The sequence below is a fragment of the Stylophora pistillata genome, chromosome 3 (assembly GCF_964205215.1).
Source record: "Stylophora pistillata chromosome 3, jaStyPist1.2, whole genome shotgun sequence".
NCBI lineage: Eukaryota > Metazoa > Cnidaria > Anthozoa > Scleractinia > Pocilloporidae > Stylophora > Stylophora pistillata.
The window spans coordinates 41,434,650-41,456,986 of NC_142521.1; the positions used below are offsets into that span (position 1 = coordinate 41,434,650).

The 22,337-nt window shown below is 38.9% G+C and overlaps 1 protein-coding gene across 2 annotated transcripts; it reads left to right on the top strand.

Moving 5' to 3' along the window:
- The first annotated feature begins 254 nt into the window (after positions 1-254).
- On the top strand, positions 255-21,341 carry LOC111328907 (unconventional myosin-VIIa-like). Of its 2 annotated transcripts, none has more exons than XM_022933439.2 (25): positions 255-479; positions 5,705-5,763; positions 6,046-6,159; positions 6,247-6,399; positions 7,156-7,343; positions 7,725-7,846; positions 8,221-8,363; positions 9,062-9,244; positions 9,491-9,575; positions 11,667-11,743; positions 12,268-12,453; positions 12,733-12,803; positions 12,973-13,051; positions 13,205-13,336; positions 13,458-13,593; positions 13,864-13,970; positions 15,194-15,331; positions 15,735-15,796; positions 16,498-16,678; positions 17,388-17,567; positions 18,703-18,861; positions 19,473-19,554; positions 19,853-19,987; positions 20,446-20,626; positions 20,839-21,341. In XM_022933439.2, the coding sequence occupies exons 2-25, from the start codon at positions 5,746-5,748 to the stop codon at positions 20,918-20,920; spliced, it is 2,994 nt and encodes a 997-aa protein (XP_022789174.2). In that variant the 5' UTR covers positions 255-479; positions 5,705-5,745; the 3' UTR covers positions 20,921-21,341. The 2 variants fall into 2 exon arrangements, with proteins under 2 accessions (XP_022789174.2, XP_088609541.1); XM_088753415.1 differs by having other exon boundaries at positions 256-479; positions 19,470-19,554.
- The last annotated feature ends 996 nt before the right edge of the window (positions 21,342-22,337 follow it).

Below are 22,337 nucleotides of genomic sequence, written 5' to 3' on the forward strand. Positions count from 1 at the left end.
CGGCAGCAGCAGCTTTAATACGACAGCGTGGGTTCGGAAAAGGAAAAATATTTGCTAACAGTCATATCATGAACACTGACATTCTTCGTATTAATAATGATCATCGAAAAGATAGAGAGAAAATAATGGTTGAAAACGCGTTTGAAAGAACCTTTTAATCATAGAATTGAACGCTAACAAGCCACATAAAATATGCATAAGAATTCGAATTCAAAATCTCAATGATTTATGCAAGGTGTCGTTTGATTGTCTGTTGTTTGGTTAGCGATTGTTTTCGTCACCGCTCATTGTTGTTTCACTTTGTATTTAAGCCTGAAATGCAAATTAAGAAGAACTGTAGATAAATTCGCCAAGTTGAATCCACGGTCAAAACACCCTTATCAAGGCTTTAATTTTGTAAGAAATGGTGGTCAAAGTTTAGAGCAAGTTCCAATCTTTTCCGTTGATACCACAGCTCTCAGAGCTGCATAGCTTTACAGGTACGTGCAAATCATTCGGTTTTTTCACCAAGCCGCTGAAAATACAAAGTGTTCGCTGAGATAACTGTGCTATTCTCATGAATTTCATCATTTTTGTGTTTAAAATAGATTCGAAGCTAGATTCGTCACTGGTTTTCGTTTTTAGTAAAGGGTCGTTTCAAAATTTACTCCGAATTACTCAGCGTTTCGCGTGATGCAAAGTAGTTGTCAATTCTAGAATCATCTAAGCGGGCGAATAAAGCCGGTTGGAAGTTTTCGTGGCCTAAATATACTTTATGTGCTAAAAAGTTTAGTAATACGTCGATCTATTTTCACAGCTTTTGTTTGAATGAAGAAATCTTCAGCATAATGTTTGGCCATTAACAAAACAGAATTTTAGTGTACATGGCAGCGAATTTGAGTTGCAGACAATTATGATCATTATAAAGCGGCATTTTAGTGATGCATACAGATCTTATAACTTGAAAAAGTTGGTTATTTCCTCCAAGCCTCGGACGTATATTTCGTTGGTTTTTGATAGATATAGCGAAATATTGCGTTGTTTTCACATGCTTTTCTGTATTGAAAAATTGGTTTGGATCTATAACTACAGATTCAGACGCAATTTGACCGAGGGTCGACTCAAATCCAAAACAATTAATATTAATGTAATCCCACGGAAAGTCATGACAGTGAATTCAAACACTTTGAACGCGTCTTTTTATTTTGCAAACTCTATAGTTTTTTATAATGAGAAATTCCAATGGCTCAATATAATCACAAGGAAAAATAACTACAAACTATTCAGCCTTTCCATTGTTTGTGTTTCACAGCTGGACGATTTCGCTGAAATTTACCAAGGGGAACTGACAATCATAATAACGTGATTAACTCCGTAGAATGGATAAATTTAGAAACAACGGACGACTGCATGTGGGAAAGTTAGGATGTCTATGAATATGTATGGCGATTCTGGAACATCCGACGAAATTCATTTTTCGAACTCAACAGTCCAATATATCCGTGAAACCTCGTTGTCAATATTGGCCTCAATGATGCCTTTGAAACAGACATTTATAATAATTGCAATACTTAAGTGTACAATCATTTTGTTATCGATTATTACTTTAGATCTCATGGAATCTAGACTAAGTCAAGAAAGCGATAAGTCAATGGTTACTTTTTGAAAACTTGGCTGAATTCGTTTCCCTTTTCGTTTTAATTATGCTATACTTTCATTAAGCGTTCTTGTTGGAATACTGAGCCCAAATAGTTGCTCCTTATTGCGAGCAATTGTCAGGCTTTGGGTCAGTCAGTCTTTCAATCGATCAGACTCGATGAGCTCGAAAGGGAAATAAAAAGAAAATTTCTTGATATTCTTACTTTAGAAGACTCTCGTATTGACACTCAACAAATTATTCAAAAAGTCAAGCCTTTCTGAAATTTCATTCTAATTCTAGTGACTTTTGTAGCTGTCGGCATGTTCTATCCTTATTTAGTCCCTGCATAACTTTGAAGCTTTGGTCTTTATATAATATTGTAGATTAAATTCTCTATAACATCGAAGTTGTCCTCTTGGTTAGTAATTTGTTAACGCTGTTGTCATAGTTTTACTTTTAACGTGCGCCCCAGTTATAACAGCACCCAAGCTACCTGTGGGCGCATGAAAAATTGGACCTGAATTGTAGCGTAAGTTATGGATGTATGCATGTACGCATGTATGCATGTATGCATGTACGCATGTATGCATGTAGGCATGAACGCATAAATACATGCATGCATGTATGCATGCGTACACGCACGCACGCACGTCCGCAGGTACGCACGCACATGCGCACGCACGTACGCAAGCACACATGTACGTACGCACTTAAGGTGGCTCGTACCGGTTTTCATCTTTTTGATGGCTTGTAACTTTGAAAGAATACAACAAAAAGACTGACCAAGGCCAGTTGAACACTTTCACGGGGTTGAATTATATAAATATATCTTAATAACCAAGCGCGAGGGCCGTACTGGGAGAATATCGGCCCGAGGTCTTGACAGTACCGACCGAGCGCAGCGAGGTCCGTACAAAAAAGACCAAGGGCCGGTATTCTTCCAGTACGGTCCCGAGCAAGCTTGGTTAATAAGAGATTTATTATACGACTGAAGTTCAAAGGGACACAAGTGCGGTATCATTCGGGACCATTCGGGACAGTGCCCAGTCCAATACTGAGAGAATATTAACCGGCAATAGAGCATTTTGATTGGTTGATTTTAGTTATTGGCCCTCTGACTGCCCGAGTAGTGTAATAATAATTGGTTATCCAAAAATAGGTGTCATTTCGTCACTAGCAGTTTCCATGAAAACGCTTTCATAGGCGTATTCAGACGCATTTTTTAGCTTGTGGCTTAAATAATTCGAAAACTAACCCGGTGACCCCGTGATTTTTTTCAGTGATTGCTTTTGGCACTTAAAAAGGAAAATGCACAAAGATTTTTAAAAAATTCTACGGAGCGGAATTTCAGAAAATCTAGAAAAAGGCAATTTTCACACATCGCAAATTTCCTTCCGTAGAATTTTCTAATGTTTTTTCTGATTCCTTTCGACGTTATTATCATATTGGAGCAATAAAAAGAAGGGGTCACCGGACATGTTTTCATGCAATAGCTTTCGTGAGTTTAGCAATTTCCACGCGCGTTCTCGCGCATTTAAAAATCTGGATTCTATAAGATCGACATTTGCTCATGATCTGTTTTAGCTACCGCTGACAATTGCGTGTGCTCGCGCGAGCACCTACGATCTGATGTTTACAGACGTTTACTGCTAAGAAAATCATTAAACAGCCGTCAAAGACAGCCTCCCGAGCTCATCTTAAAAATCCTACAAATGACTTCTGGCTATATCATATTATTTTCCTTGAAGTTTCAAAGTCTTCTTCCACTTCAGGTAGATTATCCTTCACTTGAGTTCTTCCTTCTTCGCCGTCGCAAGATTTCATATCGGTTGAATATTTCTTTTAAATGTGAACTGAAGCAACCTTTACTTCCCCGAAAATCCTCTACTTTATCTTGGTTTCTATCTCCTGCATTCACAGTGGCCGCTCAACACATCAAATACAAGCTCTTATACGTAAACTTCTCACATAAGTAGAAAAAAAATCCTCGCGCAGCCATCTTTGTTTTAAACTTTCGTCTTTTAATCTCGCGCTTCTTTCGCACGTTTCTCTCGCGCGTGACGCAAGAGTGATCTGTTCCCCGCGCGAGGAAACTGGTACGAGCCACCTTAAGGTGGCTAGTAATTGGCTAGTACTAGTTTCCTCGCCCGGGGAACAGGTCACTCTTGCGTCATGCGTGAGAGAAACGAGCGAAAGAGGCGCGAGATTAAAAGACAAACATTCAAAACAAAGATGGCGGCGCGAGGCTTTTTCTCACTCTTGTAAGAAGTTTACCTATCAGCGTGAATTTGATGTGTTGAACGGCCACTGCGCATGCAGGAGACAGAAACGAAGGTAATGGAAATGATTCTTGAAGACACAAAGGTTGCTTCAAATCTAAAGCCTCCCGTTTAGCTCAATGGATAGAGTGCTGGACTGTTGTGCGGGAGGTCGAGGGTTCGAGCCCCGGCCGGACCAATACTCAGGTTCTTAAAATAATTGAGAAGAATTTGCTACCTTTCTATAACATCAAGAAATGGTTAGATATTCTAGTCTTCTCGGATAGGGACGAATAAATGGAGGTCCCGTCTCCTGCAGGGTTGGGGTAGGAGACGTTAATTTCCTACACACGAGATTACTGTGTGATGGACGTCCTCCCCTGGGGTGGGGTGGGATGGGTGGGATATAGGGCGCACTTAATTTGGAGCCTCGCTCTGTCGTGCGACCCTCACCACACTCTGGTGAAAGTGATTAAATAAATAAATAAATAAATAAATAAACGAAATATCCAACCGATATGACAGACAGACAGACAGACAGACAGACATCTTATATTTATACAGGATAGCCCCTTCAGTGTAGTAAACACTGGTATCAACGGGGGTCCTGTTACCCACCCATCCCACCCCAGGGGAGGACATCCATCACACAGTAATCTCGTGCGTGGGAAATTAACGTCTCCTGCCCCTAACCCTGCAGGAGACGGGACCTCCATTTATTCGTCCCTATCCGAGAAGACTAGAATATCTAACCATTTCTTGATGTTAAAGAAAGGAAGCATATTCTTCTCAGTTAATTTTAAGACCCTGAGTGTTGGTCCGGCCGGTATTGAACTCTCGACCTCCCGCACAGAAGTCCGGCGCTCTCCCAATTGAGCTAACCAGGCGGTCATGCGACGGCGAAAAAAGGAGACCTCAAGTGAAGGATAATCCGCCTGAAGCGGAAGAAGACTGTGAAACTTCAAGGAAAATAACATAATATAGACAGAAGTTGTGAGTAGGTCCTTTAAGATGAGCCCGGGAGGCTGTCTTTGACGGCTGTAAACATCAGATCGTAGGTGCTCGCGCGAACACATGCGATAGTCAGCGTAGCTATAACAGATCATGGGCAAATGTCGATCTTATAGAATCCAGATTTTTAAATGCGCGTGAACGCGCGTGGGAATTGCTGAACTCACGAAAGTTGTTACATGAAAACAAGCCCGGTGACCCCTTCTTTTTATTGTTCCAATATGATAATAACGTTGAAAGGAATAGTCAGAAAAAAATTAGAAAATTCTCGGAAGGACATTTGCGATGTGTGAAAATTGCTTTTTTCTAGATTTTCTGAAATCTCGCTCCGTATAATTCTTTTTAAATTTTTGTGCATTTTCCTTTCCAAGTGCCGAAAGCAATTACTAAGCTAAATCGCGGGGTCACCGGGTTAGTTTTCAAATTATTGGAGCCATAAGCTAAAAAATGCGTCTAAAAAATCCTTTGAAAGTGTTGCCATAGAAACTGCTAGTGACGAAATGACACCTATTTTTGGATAGCCAATGATTATATAATTCAACCCTGTAAAAGTGTTAAACTGGCCTTGGTCAGTCTTTTTGTTGTATTCTTTCAAAGTTATAAGCCATCAAAAAGATGAAAACCGGTACGAGCCACCTTAACCACATACATACTATACTGTGGATGCCATCAGGGTTATTAACAGTCGTATTCTTAAATTTGAAGTAAGGTGAGCTTGGTTTCACGCTGGCAAGCACGTAGGCAAGTATGCACGTACGTACTATGCTGCACCATTCCGTCAGGGTTGCTAACATGAGTCGTATTCTTCAATTTGCAGTAAGGCGAGCTTGGTTTCATCATACACTGTCTATTTTCCAAATGGCCTTTTACACAAAGGTGAGTCTTTTTCTTTTTAAAAAGACTTTATTGGGCATATCAGATAAATATTTGAACAAGGCAAAAGTACAATAATACAATAACAAATAGAAAACAGAAGAGAAACTGAGATAAAACTGCACCCAAAAGGGAAGGCGCGAACGGGACGTAAAGTCCAATGCGAGGCGCCACCCATTATGAATTTAAAAGCACTACAAAATAGAATATGGTATTCAGTGCATGTGTTGTAGGATCATGAGTTGCTAAGCAATTTGCAACTGATGCATACGTCGTCTTGCACAGGGAGACCATGTGTGGCTTGCCATTAAAGACGTAAAGGACTTTAATGTTCCTATCGGGGCAGTGGTGAAATCAAGGGATGGACTTGGAATGTTGCTCACAGATGATCAAGGAGAGGTATGAAAGAAACTTTTGCATACCGTTTAACTCCAGAACCATCGGTTATTTAAAATCAGTTTTTTTTTTTGCTTTCAATTCATTCAGGAACGATTTGTGAGCGGATCCTCGTTGAATGATGTGGAGTCAATGCATCCAAGCTGTATCTGTGGAGTGGATGATATGATTCAACTCGGAGAGCTCACTGAAGCAGCAATACTGAGGAATCTGTTTATCAGATATCATAGCCACAAAATTTACGTACGTTTTAACGGCTTTGGGAAACACATTTTATGAGTCACCAGCATACGAAAACGATTTCACGTTTTATTTTTTTTTAGTTACGAAACTACCAGAACGTAACATTTTGTGGTAGAATGAAACAATAACCGTAAGGTCCCAAAAGAAAGTTCATTCATCGCACAAACCCCCTTTTTTCGTTTTTCCTATTTTGTATTTTAGTTCAACTTCGGACATTTTGGTATCAATGCGATACCGTAAACAAGTTATATCCATCGATCTAAACCAAGAGACTATTAACTGTTTATAATCTCTTGATCTAGTCAAAAGAAGAAAGAAGGTTGCGGACCAGGACTGAAATCTCGGACAGAAACAACTCTAAGGATAACCTTACGAAACATTTGCACTAACACCCCCCTTGAGCTACTGCATTAGCAAATAACTTCTAATTTACCAGGATTGTGTTTTTTTTTCCTCTTTTCTTTATTACTCCGTCTGACTGGTCCATAAAATGTGACCTGCACTACCCCCTCAACCAATCAGACACGAGATAAAAACTACTCACGAATTTGCTCTTTACGCTTGAGGTTGGTTACTAACCTTCTGATTGACCCTAGAATTCTGATTGGCTCTTCATGATGTAAACCTTTTTCCTGGTTTGCTGATGTTAGTGCTTTCGTTCCTGTGTTATAACACTGAATTTAAAAGTACATGTACTCCAGTTGAAAAATTTGAGTCCAATTGTTAAAAAATCAGGTTTCTATTCTACGTTTACAGACGCATATAGGCATGGTACTCGTAGCAGTGAATCCATATCAGTTGTACCAGATATATGGTCCTCAACAGATTGATATGTACAGTCAACAAACAGATATCACAGAGCTGCCGCCTCACGTATTCTCCACAGCACAGCATGCGTTTATCTCCATGAAGAGAAGACTTCACAACCAGAGTATAATTATAAGGTGTGTTTTTTTAAGACCCAGGTTACTCTTGATCAACCTCGTTCCCAGGGTCCCTCGTCTTCCCGTCCCCTGGGGCGAGAGGGGGCGGGAAGATGAGAGACCCTGGGAACAAAGTTGACTCTCGATGATGATGATTATGATAATGATTTAAACCCTTACTTTTGATGGTATCACCATTTTGCGTTTTTACTTATCAGTGAATTCAAGCCTATTTCGCGGTCGTGGAAGAAAAAAATGCAACTGTGTTGGGTGTACGAGGAAAATTGTCTCGCGAACTTTGTGACACATATTTTCGTCTACGAATGTCAGAGAAAATGACAATTCAGTTTATTATACAAACCTTTTCATTTCTATATATAATCTTTGTGCCTTGTTTTCTAGTGGTGAAAGTGGCGCGGGCAAAACTGAATCTACCAAGCTAATCCTTCGTTACCTGACAGTTGTGGGCGGCCAACACACGACGCTGGATCAACAGATATTGGGCGCGAATCCAATCTTAGAAGGTGATGAAGATCGACTTTAAAATCTGGATACTTTCAATATAATTCCCAGAGGTCATGTTCCCATCATCGTTCGCGGGTGGGAAGCGAGGGCATCGCTTACTCTCCAGAGTGCATATCTTGACGGAGCCAAAAAATTTGAGGGGGAATTTAAAGAGAACGAAACCATTTGCAGCTTCCCCTCTTGTTGTTCTCTTGTAATCTACGCATGTCCGCGTATATGTCCGTCCAACTGTCTCACAGATTAATGTAACGGTTCATAATCACCTCAAGAGAAAGTACAGTGATGGACAGCAGAATAACATGCTCTAATTTTGAAAACGTTTCAGCTTAGAAAATGTTCTAAACCGTTTGTTCGGTTCTTTGTTGTTTTTTAGCTTTTGGTAACGCAAAGACGGTGAAAAACGATAACTCCAGTCGGTTTGGAAAGTATATCAATATTTATTTCAATAGACATGCTGTTATTGAAGGAGCGAGAATTGAACAGTACCTCTTGGAAAAATCGAGGATTGTTAATCAGGTAGGGGAGAGATCCGAGTGTTTCCAGAAATGAAATGAAAAAACACATTTGATTTAAAACAATTGATTTAAAACTCAAAGAAGCTTTTTATATAAATAAGATCAAACCTGAACTTAACAAACAATTACAGCATTACGTATGATGGACGATCCTCGCAGTAGATAGCGCTATTTGAGCAATAGCGAAATTCAGACCTGAAAAAAATCAGGCCTGTACGGGACTCGAACCACTGACCTCTGCGATACTAGTGCAGCGCTCTAACCAATTGAGCTAACAAGCCAACTGAGAGCAGGCCGAATTTCGCTATTGCTCAAATAGCGCTATCTACTGCGAGGATCGTCCATCATACGTATCAAATACCGCAGTTCAAAATATATGATTTTCATATATTTATTCTATCTCAATTACAGCATTATAACACTTTTCTAGCATTTTTGTTCACACCTTTAATTTCATGTTTGTTGTCACCCTGTAATTAGTACCCGCTTTTGTATTACATCATACTGTAAATATTTTATTCATCTACTTGTCTGTTATATATAAATACTCACGTTCAGTTACTTATTGATTGAAGATGGCATAAGCACGCCAAAACATGTCCCTAAAAAAGGTTGTATATTTCTTACAATATTTATCCTACTTGCTACTACTACGACCTTAATTATGGAATTTCTTTTTCATTATTTCCTATTATTCAGATGCCCGATGAACGAAACTATCACATTTTCTATCGTCTGCTGGCCGGACTGACTGATATGGAAAAACAAAAGCTTCATCTCACGGAAGCAAAAGATTATCACTACCTCTCCCAGGGAAACTGTTTTGTTTGCGAGGGAATGGATGATGCTCAAGAGTTTGTGAACATCGGGCGAGCAATGAAGGTACCGAAATACTAAGGGGGAAGTTCTTTCCAAAGCGCACGATCAACAAAACAGAAATTTTACTAGCTGTATAGTCAATGTTAATCTAGCCAAAGACTTCTTAAAGACTTCCAAAACCTATTTTTTCTAAGATTTTAACATGTTCGATTAAAATTATGGAAGCTAATTTCTCTTTATGGATTTCATTCTGCGTTAGTGATTGTGCAATGCGCTTATTCAAGTTCGTCACCGACATTCATTCGGCAGGTTTTGATGTTTTCCGAAGAAGAACAGTGGATAATATTCACTATCTTGGCTGCCATTTTACACCTTGGGAATATACGCTTTCAAGGCAAGGTTACTCTCATTTAATGACGGACACATTCCACCTAAACGATTTCCAGCAACCTCTCTTGTTATCGTTGCACTATGCTTATTTTGGAATTCACGTTTTCTCATCTCGTATTTGAAACTGCCACAATTTACTACACTCTATTAAAATCGCGCTCTCACCGGCTATGTCACAACCCTGCGTGCTGAGATAAACTAGAGTTTTATTGGCAAGCGATAAAGTTTCAGACTAAACATGATCCCAGAGTCATTTATTTTCCGGCACTCAGATCATGATCAGATCTTTGCACATCCCATACTATATTGAGGTATCAACCAAGAAGAGTATATTTTCATAATTTATTTATTTATTTATTACAATTTAATGGCATTAATAGTAATACATAACAACAAAACTAATATAAATAGCCATACGGATAATCTGTAAAGGAGTCCAGGACCCCATAAAGAACAGATCACCAATGAATATCTACTAAAATAAGTTACAAAGTAAAGTATAAAATCAAAATAAAATCGATAGTTCAACAATAATAACTAATTTAATGCACGATCCAGTAAACATTTCTTGACTCCCCGCTTGAAAACATCAACACTTGCTGCCTTACGAGTATCGTAGGGCAAAAGATTCCAGGAGTCAACTATCCTGTGAAAAAAACTATATTTAAGTGGATTTGTTCTTGCATATTTCTTCTTAAGAGATAAATCATCGTATTTCCTAAATGAATAATGATCCGCATTAGAATAAAAATCTACGTATGAATCGATATTGATGTTACTTATTCCATTGAGAGCTTTATATAAAAAAGTAACATCAGCTAGAAATCTCCTATTTTCTAGTGACATCAAATTTAGCTTCTTTAAACGAGTCTCATAATTGTCCTCAGTCTTTAAAATGAACTTGGTTGCTCTTCTTTGTACTTTTTCAACTTTTTCTATGTTCCTTTTGGTGTAGGGTGACCATACAGCAGAGCAGTATTCAACATTCGATCGAACTAACGCGCAGTAAAGAGTTCTCAGAGTCGTAGTATCATCCAGACCTCTACAAGTCCTTTTAATTAGCCCTAACATTTTGTTTGCTTTCGACACAATAATATCAATGTGCGAGTTCCAGATAAAATTGTCAGTAGTTGTAACTCCCAAGTCTTTGAATTCTCTAACTTCTTCCAAGAGAGAATTGTCCAAGGAATAATTAGAGACTAAAGGTTGCCTTTTCTTTGTTAATCTCATAACTTTGCACTTTTTGACATTAAAAGCCATGGCATTGCGAATACTCCAATGATGAAGATTATCCAGGTCCCGTTGAAAACAGAATTGATCACTAACATCATCAATGACTCTTGAAGTTTTACAATCATCAGCAAAAAGCGCAATGGTATTTCCAGGGAGAACAACATCGGGCAAGTCATTCACAAAAACTACAAAAAATAGCGGCCCCAGAATGGAGCCCTGTGGGACACCGGACGGAACTTCTAACCAAGTGGAGGAGACGCCATCCAACACAGTTCTTTGCCAACGATTACTCAAGTAACTCTCACACCACTGTAGTAGGGAGCCAGAAATTCCGAAATTACAGAGCTTCCGCAGTAAAATTGAATGATTCACTCTGTCGAAAGCCTTGGAGAAGTCCAGGAAAGCAACATCCACCTGTCGTCCCTCATCCAAAGCTGTGACCCACTGATAATGAGTGAGAACCAATTGTGACCCACAAGATTTCCCCTTCACAAATCCATGCTGCCACTCAGATAAATAAGGCGAAATATGCGCGTAAACAGCAGTATGCACAAGACGCTCTAAACATTTAGCTGGAATAGGTAACAGGGAAATTGATCTGTAATTTTCCACGAATTCCTTATCATTGTTCTTATGTATAGGAGTGATGTTAGCGGATTTCCACAAGGTGGGCATGACTCCTGAGCTTAGGGATAAGTTAAACAAGTGCGACAAGGGAACCGACAATTCCTTCGCACAGATTTGTAGAATTCTTGATGGTATATTGATGATGAAATTGATGTAATGAAATAATGTGACAAAACTGGTAATATTTACCGTAGTTTACTCGCCATTCATTGCTTTTCTGTCTCTAAATTCACAGCTTTGATCCAGGATAATATGGAAGCCTGCGCGATTTTAAATAATGACGCGGTCGAGTCAATAGCGGAATTATTACAGGTAAGTTGGCAGATAATTCATGTTAATTCCATAATAAGAACTGTGTATTCTGTACAGATAATTTTAATAGCAAGCGGTGACCGCATGAAAAGTTTTGAGGATATATTATAGGGTAGAGGATTTTCAAAGCCACAAATGTGATCGATATTTACCAATCGAAAATTATCTGAATAGTAGTAACCAAACTTCACACAACGCAATAGCTTGCAAGGAGAACATGAAATGAAAAGGACAATGCGCAGACCCCGATTCAGTGCGTCTACGCTGTGTGTGTTAGCATACTCGCACGAACGTACGAGCGCCTTAAGCGTGGAGACACGCGCACTCTGAAACCAATAAAAACACGAGCTAATTAGACGTGGATCGAGTCAACATGACTCTGAGAAATGTTTTTAACTCGAGTTCTGTGCTTAGCATAATCCAAACCAATTTTGAATACAGCTATCATTCATCTTCATCTATATTGACTATACATCGTTCACCCAACAAGTAAACTAAGCGTCTTTATTTCTGTCGCAAAGCAGATTCCTTCAGAGCGAATTCACGAGGCATTTACCAGTAAATCGACTTATGCTTCAGGAGAGCTGATCTACTCTCCAATCGCAGAGGAAAGTGCAAAACACATTAGGGATGCATTTGTGAAAGGAATGTATGGCCGACTTTTCATCTGGATTGTTAGCAAAATTAACGCCTCCATAAGTAAACCTGCGGTAAGTTCCTATGAAAGTTTAAGGTAGACTTCCTTTCTTAGAATATTCCCATCTGAACTCGCGAAAACCGGATTTAATGCTATAGTATGAGACTCGGAGGCTTTTTTTAGTGCGTTGACTGCTAAGAATTCTGACAGTTGAGGTTGGTTTGGTTTCTTCTGATGGAAGAGGTCGAGGGGGGTCTAAAGGAAATGAAGAACTAACTACAACTTCTGGCCATTTCACTTAACTAGCTGCTAAAATTTTTCTCAGAAACGTAATTGTTCTTCTTTATCACAGGTGGATTCGAAAGGTTGTACCTCTCTTGGTGTTCTCGACATCTTTGGATTTGAAAACTTTGACGTTAACAGGTAAGGAGTCCCCGTAACACAAACAAAACTTGCTTTTGGTCATTGATATTTTGAATTGTATTTAGTTTTAGCGAGGAGAGGCTAGCTGGCAAAAATTGCCACAGATATATCTAGAACAGCCTGGCCCTCGAACTGACCGCTTACATTTCACTTCTTCCTCCTTCTTTAGTTTTGAACAACTGTGCATTAATTACGCAAACGAGAAACTTCACAGTTTTTTCGTTGACCACGTGTTTAAAATGGAGCAGGTGAGTAAGAGAGTCTTTCCTTACTATAAAATGCGAAAATGAAGCTATATTGTAATACCATGAGCATTTAATGTGCAAGTACTTAATACTTAATATACTATTCAATTCTCCAACATTGTGAGTCTTTTCTAACCAGTCCATTTTGTAAACTAGGCTGAGTACAGCCGGGAGGGCCTAGAATGGAGTTCTGTGGATTTTGTGGATAACCAAGAAGTCGTAGATACTCTGGCAAAGAAACCGCTGAACTGTTTTGCGCTCATGGACGAGGAGAGTAGATTCCCTCAGGTGAGAGAAAAAATATGTTTCCTTCAGTTTCCAATTATCGATTAAACCAATTTTGCTCTTAAAGTCGTTTTTTTTTTTTTTGTAAGCACTTAGCTAAATCAATCGTTTGTTTCTCTGTTAGGGAAGTGACGAATCATTTCTGCAAAAAATCACTTCCCAGCACGGTAACAGCAGTTGTTTTGTCAAGTCTAAGTCACTTTCTAGGGCGTCATTTGGTGTGGTGCACTTCGCGGGAACAATTGAGTATAACGTCAGAGGTATGTTGTGCTAATGACTGCATGGATCAGCCTTTTGATAACAGCCTCTTTTATTTGTTGTTGCCGCTGTTTCTTTTTTCATGCGCCGGCATGCATTCAGCCCAGCGGAGGCAAGTGCGAGACTGACGCAGACGAAGTAAGAGACACTCGAGGCTCCCACCCGTCTTGCGTTTGCCTCTTCTAGACGGAAATACTCAAAACAAAATAACGCCTACACAATTATTTGAAGCCGAGTATTGTTATACTTACAATCTTTTAATTTCCTTGAAGGCATTCTGGACAAGAACAGAGATACGTTCAGCGCAGACCTTGTTGGACTTATTTGTGAGAGTAAAATGGATTTCCTTTTTAACATGTTTGCCAAAGAGATGTCAATGGTAAGCTTGGAAGTTTTGGTTACGAGTATAAATACTCACCAGTCTATTCATGGGAATATCCATTAGCCTAGGTGGAATGGCTTTGAGGTTCGTGGAAGATAGATTATAATAGAAACCAGGTTATGTATCAAAGTGATCTTCGCAATAATGAACCCTACTTATGTGGTAGTGTTAGCTTAGTTGGTAGAGCATTGCGCCGGTATCGCTGAGGTCATAAGTTCAAATCCCGTACGGGCGTGAATTTTTTTAGGCCTAAATTTCACTACTACATAATACATTTAATGAAACCGCAGTACGCGCATATACTGATCATTTTCATATATTCAAATTCAGTGAGAAACCACGTTTTTTACGATTTAGCAGCAAACCTGAGGATGTCGAGTGACTAAGGTCCTGCGATTGCACTTGAAGTATGAAGTTCTTACATGTGCATGATATGAGAACTGTCGTGACATCGTCGTAATTTCGCCTGAAAGCTCAGGATTGTATTGAAAAAAAAAAATAGACCTTAGATTGGAAAATAGTGCACGTTAATACCTTCCTTGTGCAAAAGTCGCTATTTTTTTTTACCAAACTACCCACAGTTCTTCACGTTTCACGAGCAGTTGGAACACCTTGGTAAAATTTGAAACCCTGGCAACCCGAAACGGCAAATGTCCAACCGCAAACCACAATTTTCGGAAAACCTGATGCTAAAGATTTCTCAGTATGGAGTAATTACGGCTTAGTGCTCCAACCACTTTTTTTTTTCCTTATTTGTCCTCTGCCAATGTTGAAGTTGTCAGCTTCGGATGAAGTGCTCTACTGTGTTGAAATTTTCTCAAGTTGAGAATCGGGATTCTCTCGCGTCTCTGCGTCGGCGTAACAGAACATAAGCTTTACCATCGTTATCTAAAATCTTTACTCTCACGTGAGACCAAGACAGAATTTCTCCTTACAATATCAATACAATATCAAGCAAACAAGTGATGAGAATAAAGAAAAATATCAATTGGGGGATTATCATTTGATCCAATACCAAATTCTCTAAAGCAAAATCATAAGAATTGTATGGCAGATAGTAAGGAGAATTTTGTAATCAGATCTTGGAGTGAAAGAGTGAATAATGAATGTGCATTGAGACCTTCCAGTAGTCTTCTGAGAGGAAATGTATAGTTTTTATTGAGTTCTCTAACGTTTCCAGTAATCTTCGGACTGCATTTTTTCAATCTTTTTTATTTTAGGGTGAAGAGACAAGAAAGAGATCACCAACACTGAGCGCACAGTTTAGGAGATCTCTTGATGTGTTAATGAAGATGTTGTTGAGCTGTGAGCCTTCTTTTGTACGCTGCATCAAACCTAATGAGTTTAAAAAACCCATGGTACGTCATTTAGTGGTTCTTTTTTTCTATCAATGTCATTTAACGTGAGTGACAGTTGGATAGACCATGATAAGCGAATTCATTTGTGCTTGTTGCGTCTTCAGAAAAATTTAAAAAAAGTAAGAGCAAGATCAAGTTCTTGGATTGTCTTCCGAAATGATTTAGACGGAGAAATGGTTAGGCTATAACCTCTTCCGCCCCCATAGACAGGCGATAGAAAAACTCCTCATACACTCTACATGGGAGAAATATGGAAAATAATATGATATTTCAACGTTAACATAGCAAGAAACTTGAAGCAGATGTTATCTTAATTTATGGAGAGAGTTTGAACAGGTTTGAAACAACACCTTGCGGCAGTAGTTACAGTTGAATGACGCGCAATTCTCTTCTTTATTCGCAGATATTTGATCGATACCTGTGCTGGCAACAGCTCAAATATTCAGGAATGCTAGAGACTGTGAAGTAAGTGTTCGTAATTATGTGTGCTGCTACAAAGGCTGCTACAAATAGGATAGACAATTTACGTACCTTCAATTTGCAAGGAAAAATATTTAATAAAAAAATTATCTGCTTCAAGGAATACTATCGATTCTCGTCTCAAAAGAATTAGTTGACAAACTGAATGTAAAAGTTTTTCCGGTTTTGTTTACTTTACTACTTCCTTTAAAGGTATATGTGCATTATTTGACCAACAAACATTTAGCAAACATGCTCGGCAAATCGGCAAATTTTGTTATTAGGTTTATTGAATGCGGTGGTGGAACGAAACAAATGCCGTGATAGATTTATTTTTTAACGGAAATTATCGGTGGAAAAGTCCTCTCTCCTTTTTTACCCAACATTATAGCGGGGATTTTGGTGAATGAGAACTTCGGCGATTAAAGAACCCCAAGCGCATTATGGTCTGAGGTACTGGGTTTGAGAGTTTTTTGCCATAGTTGGTCCCAGGCTTCCCCGCGTGGGGATTTTCAAAATGGCTGGTTCACTATCGCCTATATCTAAACCATCATCGACAGATTTAACGCCAAATTCCAGGTGATGTTTGACGCAGAAACCTCTCTATTAGAACGAAAAAGATAGCTTTGAAGCATTCAAAGTTTCGATTGAACTATCTACGCCGAACCACGTTGTATGTGATCAAAAATTTCTTTCATACCTTGCAGGATTCGCAAAGCTGGATTTGCGATTCGGTACACTTTTAAAGAATTTGTAAACAGATATCACATCATCATGAAAGAGTTAAAGATACCCCGGATGAACCAACGTGAAATGTCTGAGGCTCTGGCTAAACAGCTCCTTTTGGATGTGGAATGGACGATTGGGCGTAGAATTATATTTTTGAAGGTAGGCAAATTAAGTACTTCTCGTGTTATAATTTAACTCAGAATTTTTTCATTCTATCTTAATGACTGTCTTGAAGTCTTTTGCCAATCGGATAGATTTATCTGAGCCTCAAATAGTAACTCTAAAGCTTTACATGCAGTGAACGTAACGGACGAATATTCGAAAGTTGCCTGATGTATGGAAACTCAACGGTCTTTGAAATATACGAATATTTAATTCAAGCCGTGTCTCATCGATACAAATAAATAGCTTTCATAAATAGGTAACAGGTTAGCAACCACAATTGCATAAAGCTGTATAAAACCTGAAAGAAACAGAGTCTCATGCAAAACTAACCATGCCAATTCAGCGTTTCTTTCAATTATTATAGTTATTCAAAAGTCCACAGAAAGTATAAGATCCGAAGCCGTGCATAGAGTGACAGTGTAGAATATATTTTCAAGAGAATTCATTCTCGAATCATTCCTGAGATGTGAAATTGAATTTGGTTGTTACAATATTGGATTTGCAAAAGAACTTTCCTTCCTCTAATTGGCAAAGAAATGTCATTACAGAGCTTGGTAGAGCAACTTAAGTGCGACTAGGTAAATGTGTTGTGGACAGCAGATATTTAAAAAAAAGACACCGGTAACTTAAGTTTCTATAGTGATATCAAGGGAATATAAACTGAATATATTCTCTTGGTAATATACTGTTTCAAATTTAACAGGATCACCATGGAGATATACTTGAACAAGCCCGCGATCAACTGCTTACGAACGCAGTGGTTGTCCTTCAAAGAGCAATGAAGGGATTTCTAGGTCGCAAAAAGCGTCGAAAACAGGAATGCGCAGCTGTGTTGATCCAAAAGACATGGAAGGGATACCTTGATAGGAGAGAATACCTTCAGGTATGTGATCCATTGATGCAAAATAAAATAATGCTGTCCCATTATTTTTGCTCATTGTCATGACATTTACCCGGCCAAATTCAGACAAACAGGATTTCCTTGACGTGTAGAATAAAAACATTTTTAATCACATGGTTAGCAAAAAAACTATAGAAGATGGCTTTGTATTATAGGATTACTCCTTTCCTAAATCTTCTCTATAGAATATTTTATCATTGAAGGCTCTGCCTGTTTGAAATCTGGCATGCCAATAACTGGAAAGGAGAAACTTGTCAAGGGCCACTTACTGGTGTAAATGCAACTTAAGCAGCATTTCTGCACAAACTAGGTTTAAAACTTTCAAAAATAACGCACCCTCTGTTTTTTCAAGTTTGCCCAGATCGTCAGTTACTAATCTTCCGGTAGCGCATAAGGCCTTCGTAGAGTGCCTTAACCCTCCCCATTCAGGTACTGTTTTCTGCATCCCATTTCCCCATTCCCTCTCCGTTCTCTTTTGTTTCTCGACTTTGTGTCTTCAGGAGGTTTTCTTTGTCTTCCTCTTTTTATCTTTCTTTCCATTGCCCATGTCATTGTTGCATTTCTGTGTTGATAATGCCGGGGACTAGGCGCTAATTATGCTGTCGTGTAATTGTTGACTATGGCAATATGCCAATTAACCGGAAAGTACCCAATTAGTTGTCAGTCCCAGGCAAAGGGATTTCAAATAGCTTTTGACCGTGATCGTGCGAAGACCTTGTAAAAATCTGTGACTGTTCAATAAAGTGAGATATACATGTAAAATCGAATCCGTGATCTTCTTTGGATACTGACGCCATCGGCTGGAGAATTCCAGAAATGAAAACAGTTCCACCCTTTCAATTTGGCTTATTCATTAGAGCTGCTTTCATTTTCTTTAAACTTACGGTAAATTTGTCGTACGTTTTTTTGATAAGTTACTTCAAAGTAATCTTTTCGATCCTTTTAGCAATTTACGAATTTTAAAACCTATACAACCCATTCCAATTGGAATAAAGGAAGCCAGGAAAAATCTCTAAGGAATGTTATGATTATATATCGCAAGAAGAAAAGACTCAATTTCCATTTTGGACCAAACGTACCTTATTTCGAATTACAGAGCTTAACTATTTTCTCGCAGGTTTTGAAAGGAGTAACAAGACTCCAGGCTATTATCAAATCTCACTTGTTATCACAAAAGTTCAAGCGCGTGCGCGAAGAAAAGCGGAGAGCCGAACAAGAAAAGGAGCGAAGACTGGAGAGAGAAAAACAACAAAAAGAGGACGAGGCTAAGTTAAAGGTGTGATGTCTTCATTTTTACAATAACCTTGAAATTAACGTGTTTATTTAATTATCAATCTATTTCTTTTTATTATTATTATTATTATTATTATTATTATTATTATTTTTTTGTTTTTTTTTTGTTTGATTGCCAGAGGTGCAGGAGGGGGGGGGGGGGGGGGGTTTGCAAATCACATCTCGTGGTTGTATGTGAAGTCAAGGTGTTGTTCTGGAGCCGACAATGGGTAGACCGCAGACCAATATGTGTATCTGCTTTAATGAGAAGAGGTATTTACCGGGAGCCGGCCAGAGTCTAATCTTAGTGGCATATTTTACGAGCTTTGTTATTTAGTTTAGGCGATTAAGGAGTAATCCCACAATTACGTTGGCCCTGGTGTCGTATAAAACTAATTTGGACTCTACTTTTCTAAGTAGAAGCGATGTTGATAAAAAATTCTTGTTGCCGCGAAGTTGAATCCTACTTTAAGCACTTTACCACAGCGACTCTGTATTTGGTCAGGTCAGCCAGACACTTTTCTACATACATCGCGTCCAACTTGAACGCGATTTTCTAAACGCTGTAGGAGATTTTCACGGTGACCTTCCTAAGTGCTTCTGTTTCAATTAAAGGCTCAAGAAGATGCAGCGGCTCAAATTCAGAAGATGTTCAGTTTTATAACCGACGAAGAAGAAACTGAAACCGCTGAGACAGGTAGGTTCACCGGCTACTTCGTGCCACGGCAAGTACATGAGTTGATAATTCTATAGCACTTTCTCGTTATTACAAGGACCAGGGTTTATAATGGACGCACAATCTGTTAGGTAATTTTAAGCAACTAGAGTCAATGTTTTGGTGCTTATTATTGTACGCTGTATTATGTAGAAATTTCAGAGATTCTTCAAATATCTAATAGACAAATGTCGTATTGAAGTAAAGGGTCATCGAATTTGAATTTCGTTTCATGATTAATGATCGCAGCAACTTCTTGTTCTTCTATTTTGTTATACAGCTGAACAAAAGATTTCAATATTTGGACGCAATAACGAGCAAGAACAGAGAGGGGATTATTCATCGTCGTTAGTGTCATTGGGAGCAAGCGTTGTGGACGGCACGAGCTCACGGAGCTCACAATTTAACAGATCAGGTTGGAGTGATCCCAATTCTTCTTTTTTTGTGGCTTCTCTGCCTTTCTTTCCTTCAACTTTTTCCTCTTCCTCTTGAACCGGTTACTTCCCATTCTCCATCTTAACTTACCGACTCAATTATTTTTCCTGCCACTCCGAAAGATTTCTGTAACTGAAATTTGTAGAAGTGACTGAGTAAGAAAGCTGTCGAAAAATTAGGAATGAAAAAAACAGTGCTACAGTTTTCGTTAGGAAGGTCCATGACTGTGTACAGTTTTTTTTTCTCATGCGCACACATTGACAAACAAAAAAAAAACTAATGAGATGTTTCTACTGGAAAGTTTGCGAATGCAGCGCTACAGAACGTTGCGCTCGATCAGGTCCCCCAAAAAATCAGAAACAAAGAGATCTTCTGGTTTCCTTAAGCATTCTCTAACATTTTTCACCAAGCATTAAAGATTGTACGTTTTGTTTGCAGGTATAATGAGTTACAGTCCCAGAATGTTAAATGGGTTCGGCCGGATAACTCAGTCCCGTTCGTCTGATCTTGCCCTAACTCTGACAGCTCTTATACTCGGATTAGCATGTCAACAGGGATCAAGCAGTGAGGACGAAGAAACTCGATCACGTGATGAGCACGACTCCGAAACATCACCTAGGTGAGTGCGATGTTTGATGTGATGCCAAATTCAAGGATTTCGTACCGAATTTCACGTACCCAAATTTTTAATCAAGTTTGCGTGATAAAGTATGTTTTATGAGTCTTTTTTTTCTTTTCCTGTAAAGGTCGAGTACAACGTAACACATTCAATGGAAAAGAGCTAAATGTGCTTCACAGCTTAACCTTTTTCGTACGTTTACTCATTTTTAGGGCACCAGAATTTGTGTCTCCTCTGCGCTCTCCGCCAAAAGGACCACAAGGTTCCATGCGGTGGCGCGCGGAACAATCGTGACTTCAAGCAGGACAGGAAACGGCCAATGCTGCCGTAACTGCATCGCTGCTTTCCGTGATAGTAGTTGTTGATCTCCTCTAGAATGACTTTACAAAGTTCAAGAAAAACTGGGCAAACCAGTCAACCGCACACACACAGCAGTCATTAAAACCACACCCATCAAAAGAAAAGTGGAAGTTGGACAATGAGCAAACAGGCAATAAGATAGGTTGGAAAGGTAGAAGTTGAACAATGAGAAAGCAGTCAGTAGAAAAGGTTCAGTGGCTTTCGTTGAACTCTCAGGAAGGCTTAACTACGGAGAAATTAATATCTCCTTTAATGGTTTTCAAAGAAATAAATGACTCGTCGTTGACCGCTAGGGTGTCGATTCCAAAGTGCCATTTCGGCTGTCATTTCGTTTCAATAAACATTGTAAATAGAATCCTCCCTAAGCGCGGGTAACCTCACCATTTCGACTACTGACTACTGTGTCTTGGATAACTTTGTAAAAGTGTGTTAAATTTAAAGTAATTGTTCCCTAGTTGTTAAAAATGACCGGAGAGTATCGAGAATTATTATGGGGCGAAAATAATGGAATCATGAACAGAGATCGTGAAAATTAACCAGCGACTTGATAACAACGCGAGGGTTAAAGCGGAAAAAATCCACGTGACTAAATCAACACGATCTTTCAAAATCCTCGTGAACTTCATGAAGCGCTCCGCAAAGGGAGTATGTTTTTTTCTTGTCTTTGTGAATTATCAGGTCAGCTGATAAGCTCCTTGCAGTATGACCGATTCTTGATCGGGTTACACTCTGACTTCAGCAAGATTACAAGGATTCACTGCATAGATCTGTATAGAAGGCTTGTTCGATTTCATGTGAGAAGCAATCCTAAACAATGTGTACCCCACTCCACACTAACAAAACGTGTTTAGTTAAACCTTCTGTTTTAACCGAATGAAAATCAGAAACAGAACTGAAAAATGGAATTTACTATAGAGTTCAAGTAGTCATTCCCAGGTATTTTCAACGTGCCAAATTTGACAAATTTAAACCTTCTTTAACAAAACAACTTTAAAGCACGTTTAATCATTTGTGTGAATGAGATGTAAGTTTCTTTTTTCTTTTTTTCCTTGCCTCCGACAAATTTTATGTGGTACGTCCCTTTTTTTTTCGACGAAAACGCTAAAAATTCCCCCCTCATTATAGTTTTTGTCTTTCATGGCTTATTTCTCTTACGACGCAGAACGATTTTGTAATGAGATAACTGGTCCAAAAGTTGCAACATGTCAACCTCGTGTAAGGAATAAATGTAAATTTTGCGGGTTTCAAAAAATGACGAGGGGAAACGTCAAGACGCAGTATGATTTTTGTATTTAATAAGTAACACAGCAGGAAATTTAAAAGTGCGTTTTACCGGCTAATTAACCCATTA

Excerpts from the sequence above, each read along its gene's own strand:
- LOC111328907 (XM_088753415.1), top strand. Across the intron at positions 8,364-9,061 it reads AATCGAGGATTGTTAATCAG|ATGCCCGATGAACGAAACTA; the intron begins GTAGGGGAGAGA and ends CCTATTATTCAG. Across the intron at positions 9,576-11,666 it reads TGGGAATATACGCTTTCAAG|CTTTGATCCAGGATAATATG; the intron begins GCAAGGTTACTC and ends CTAAATTCACAG.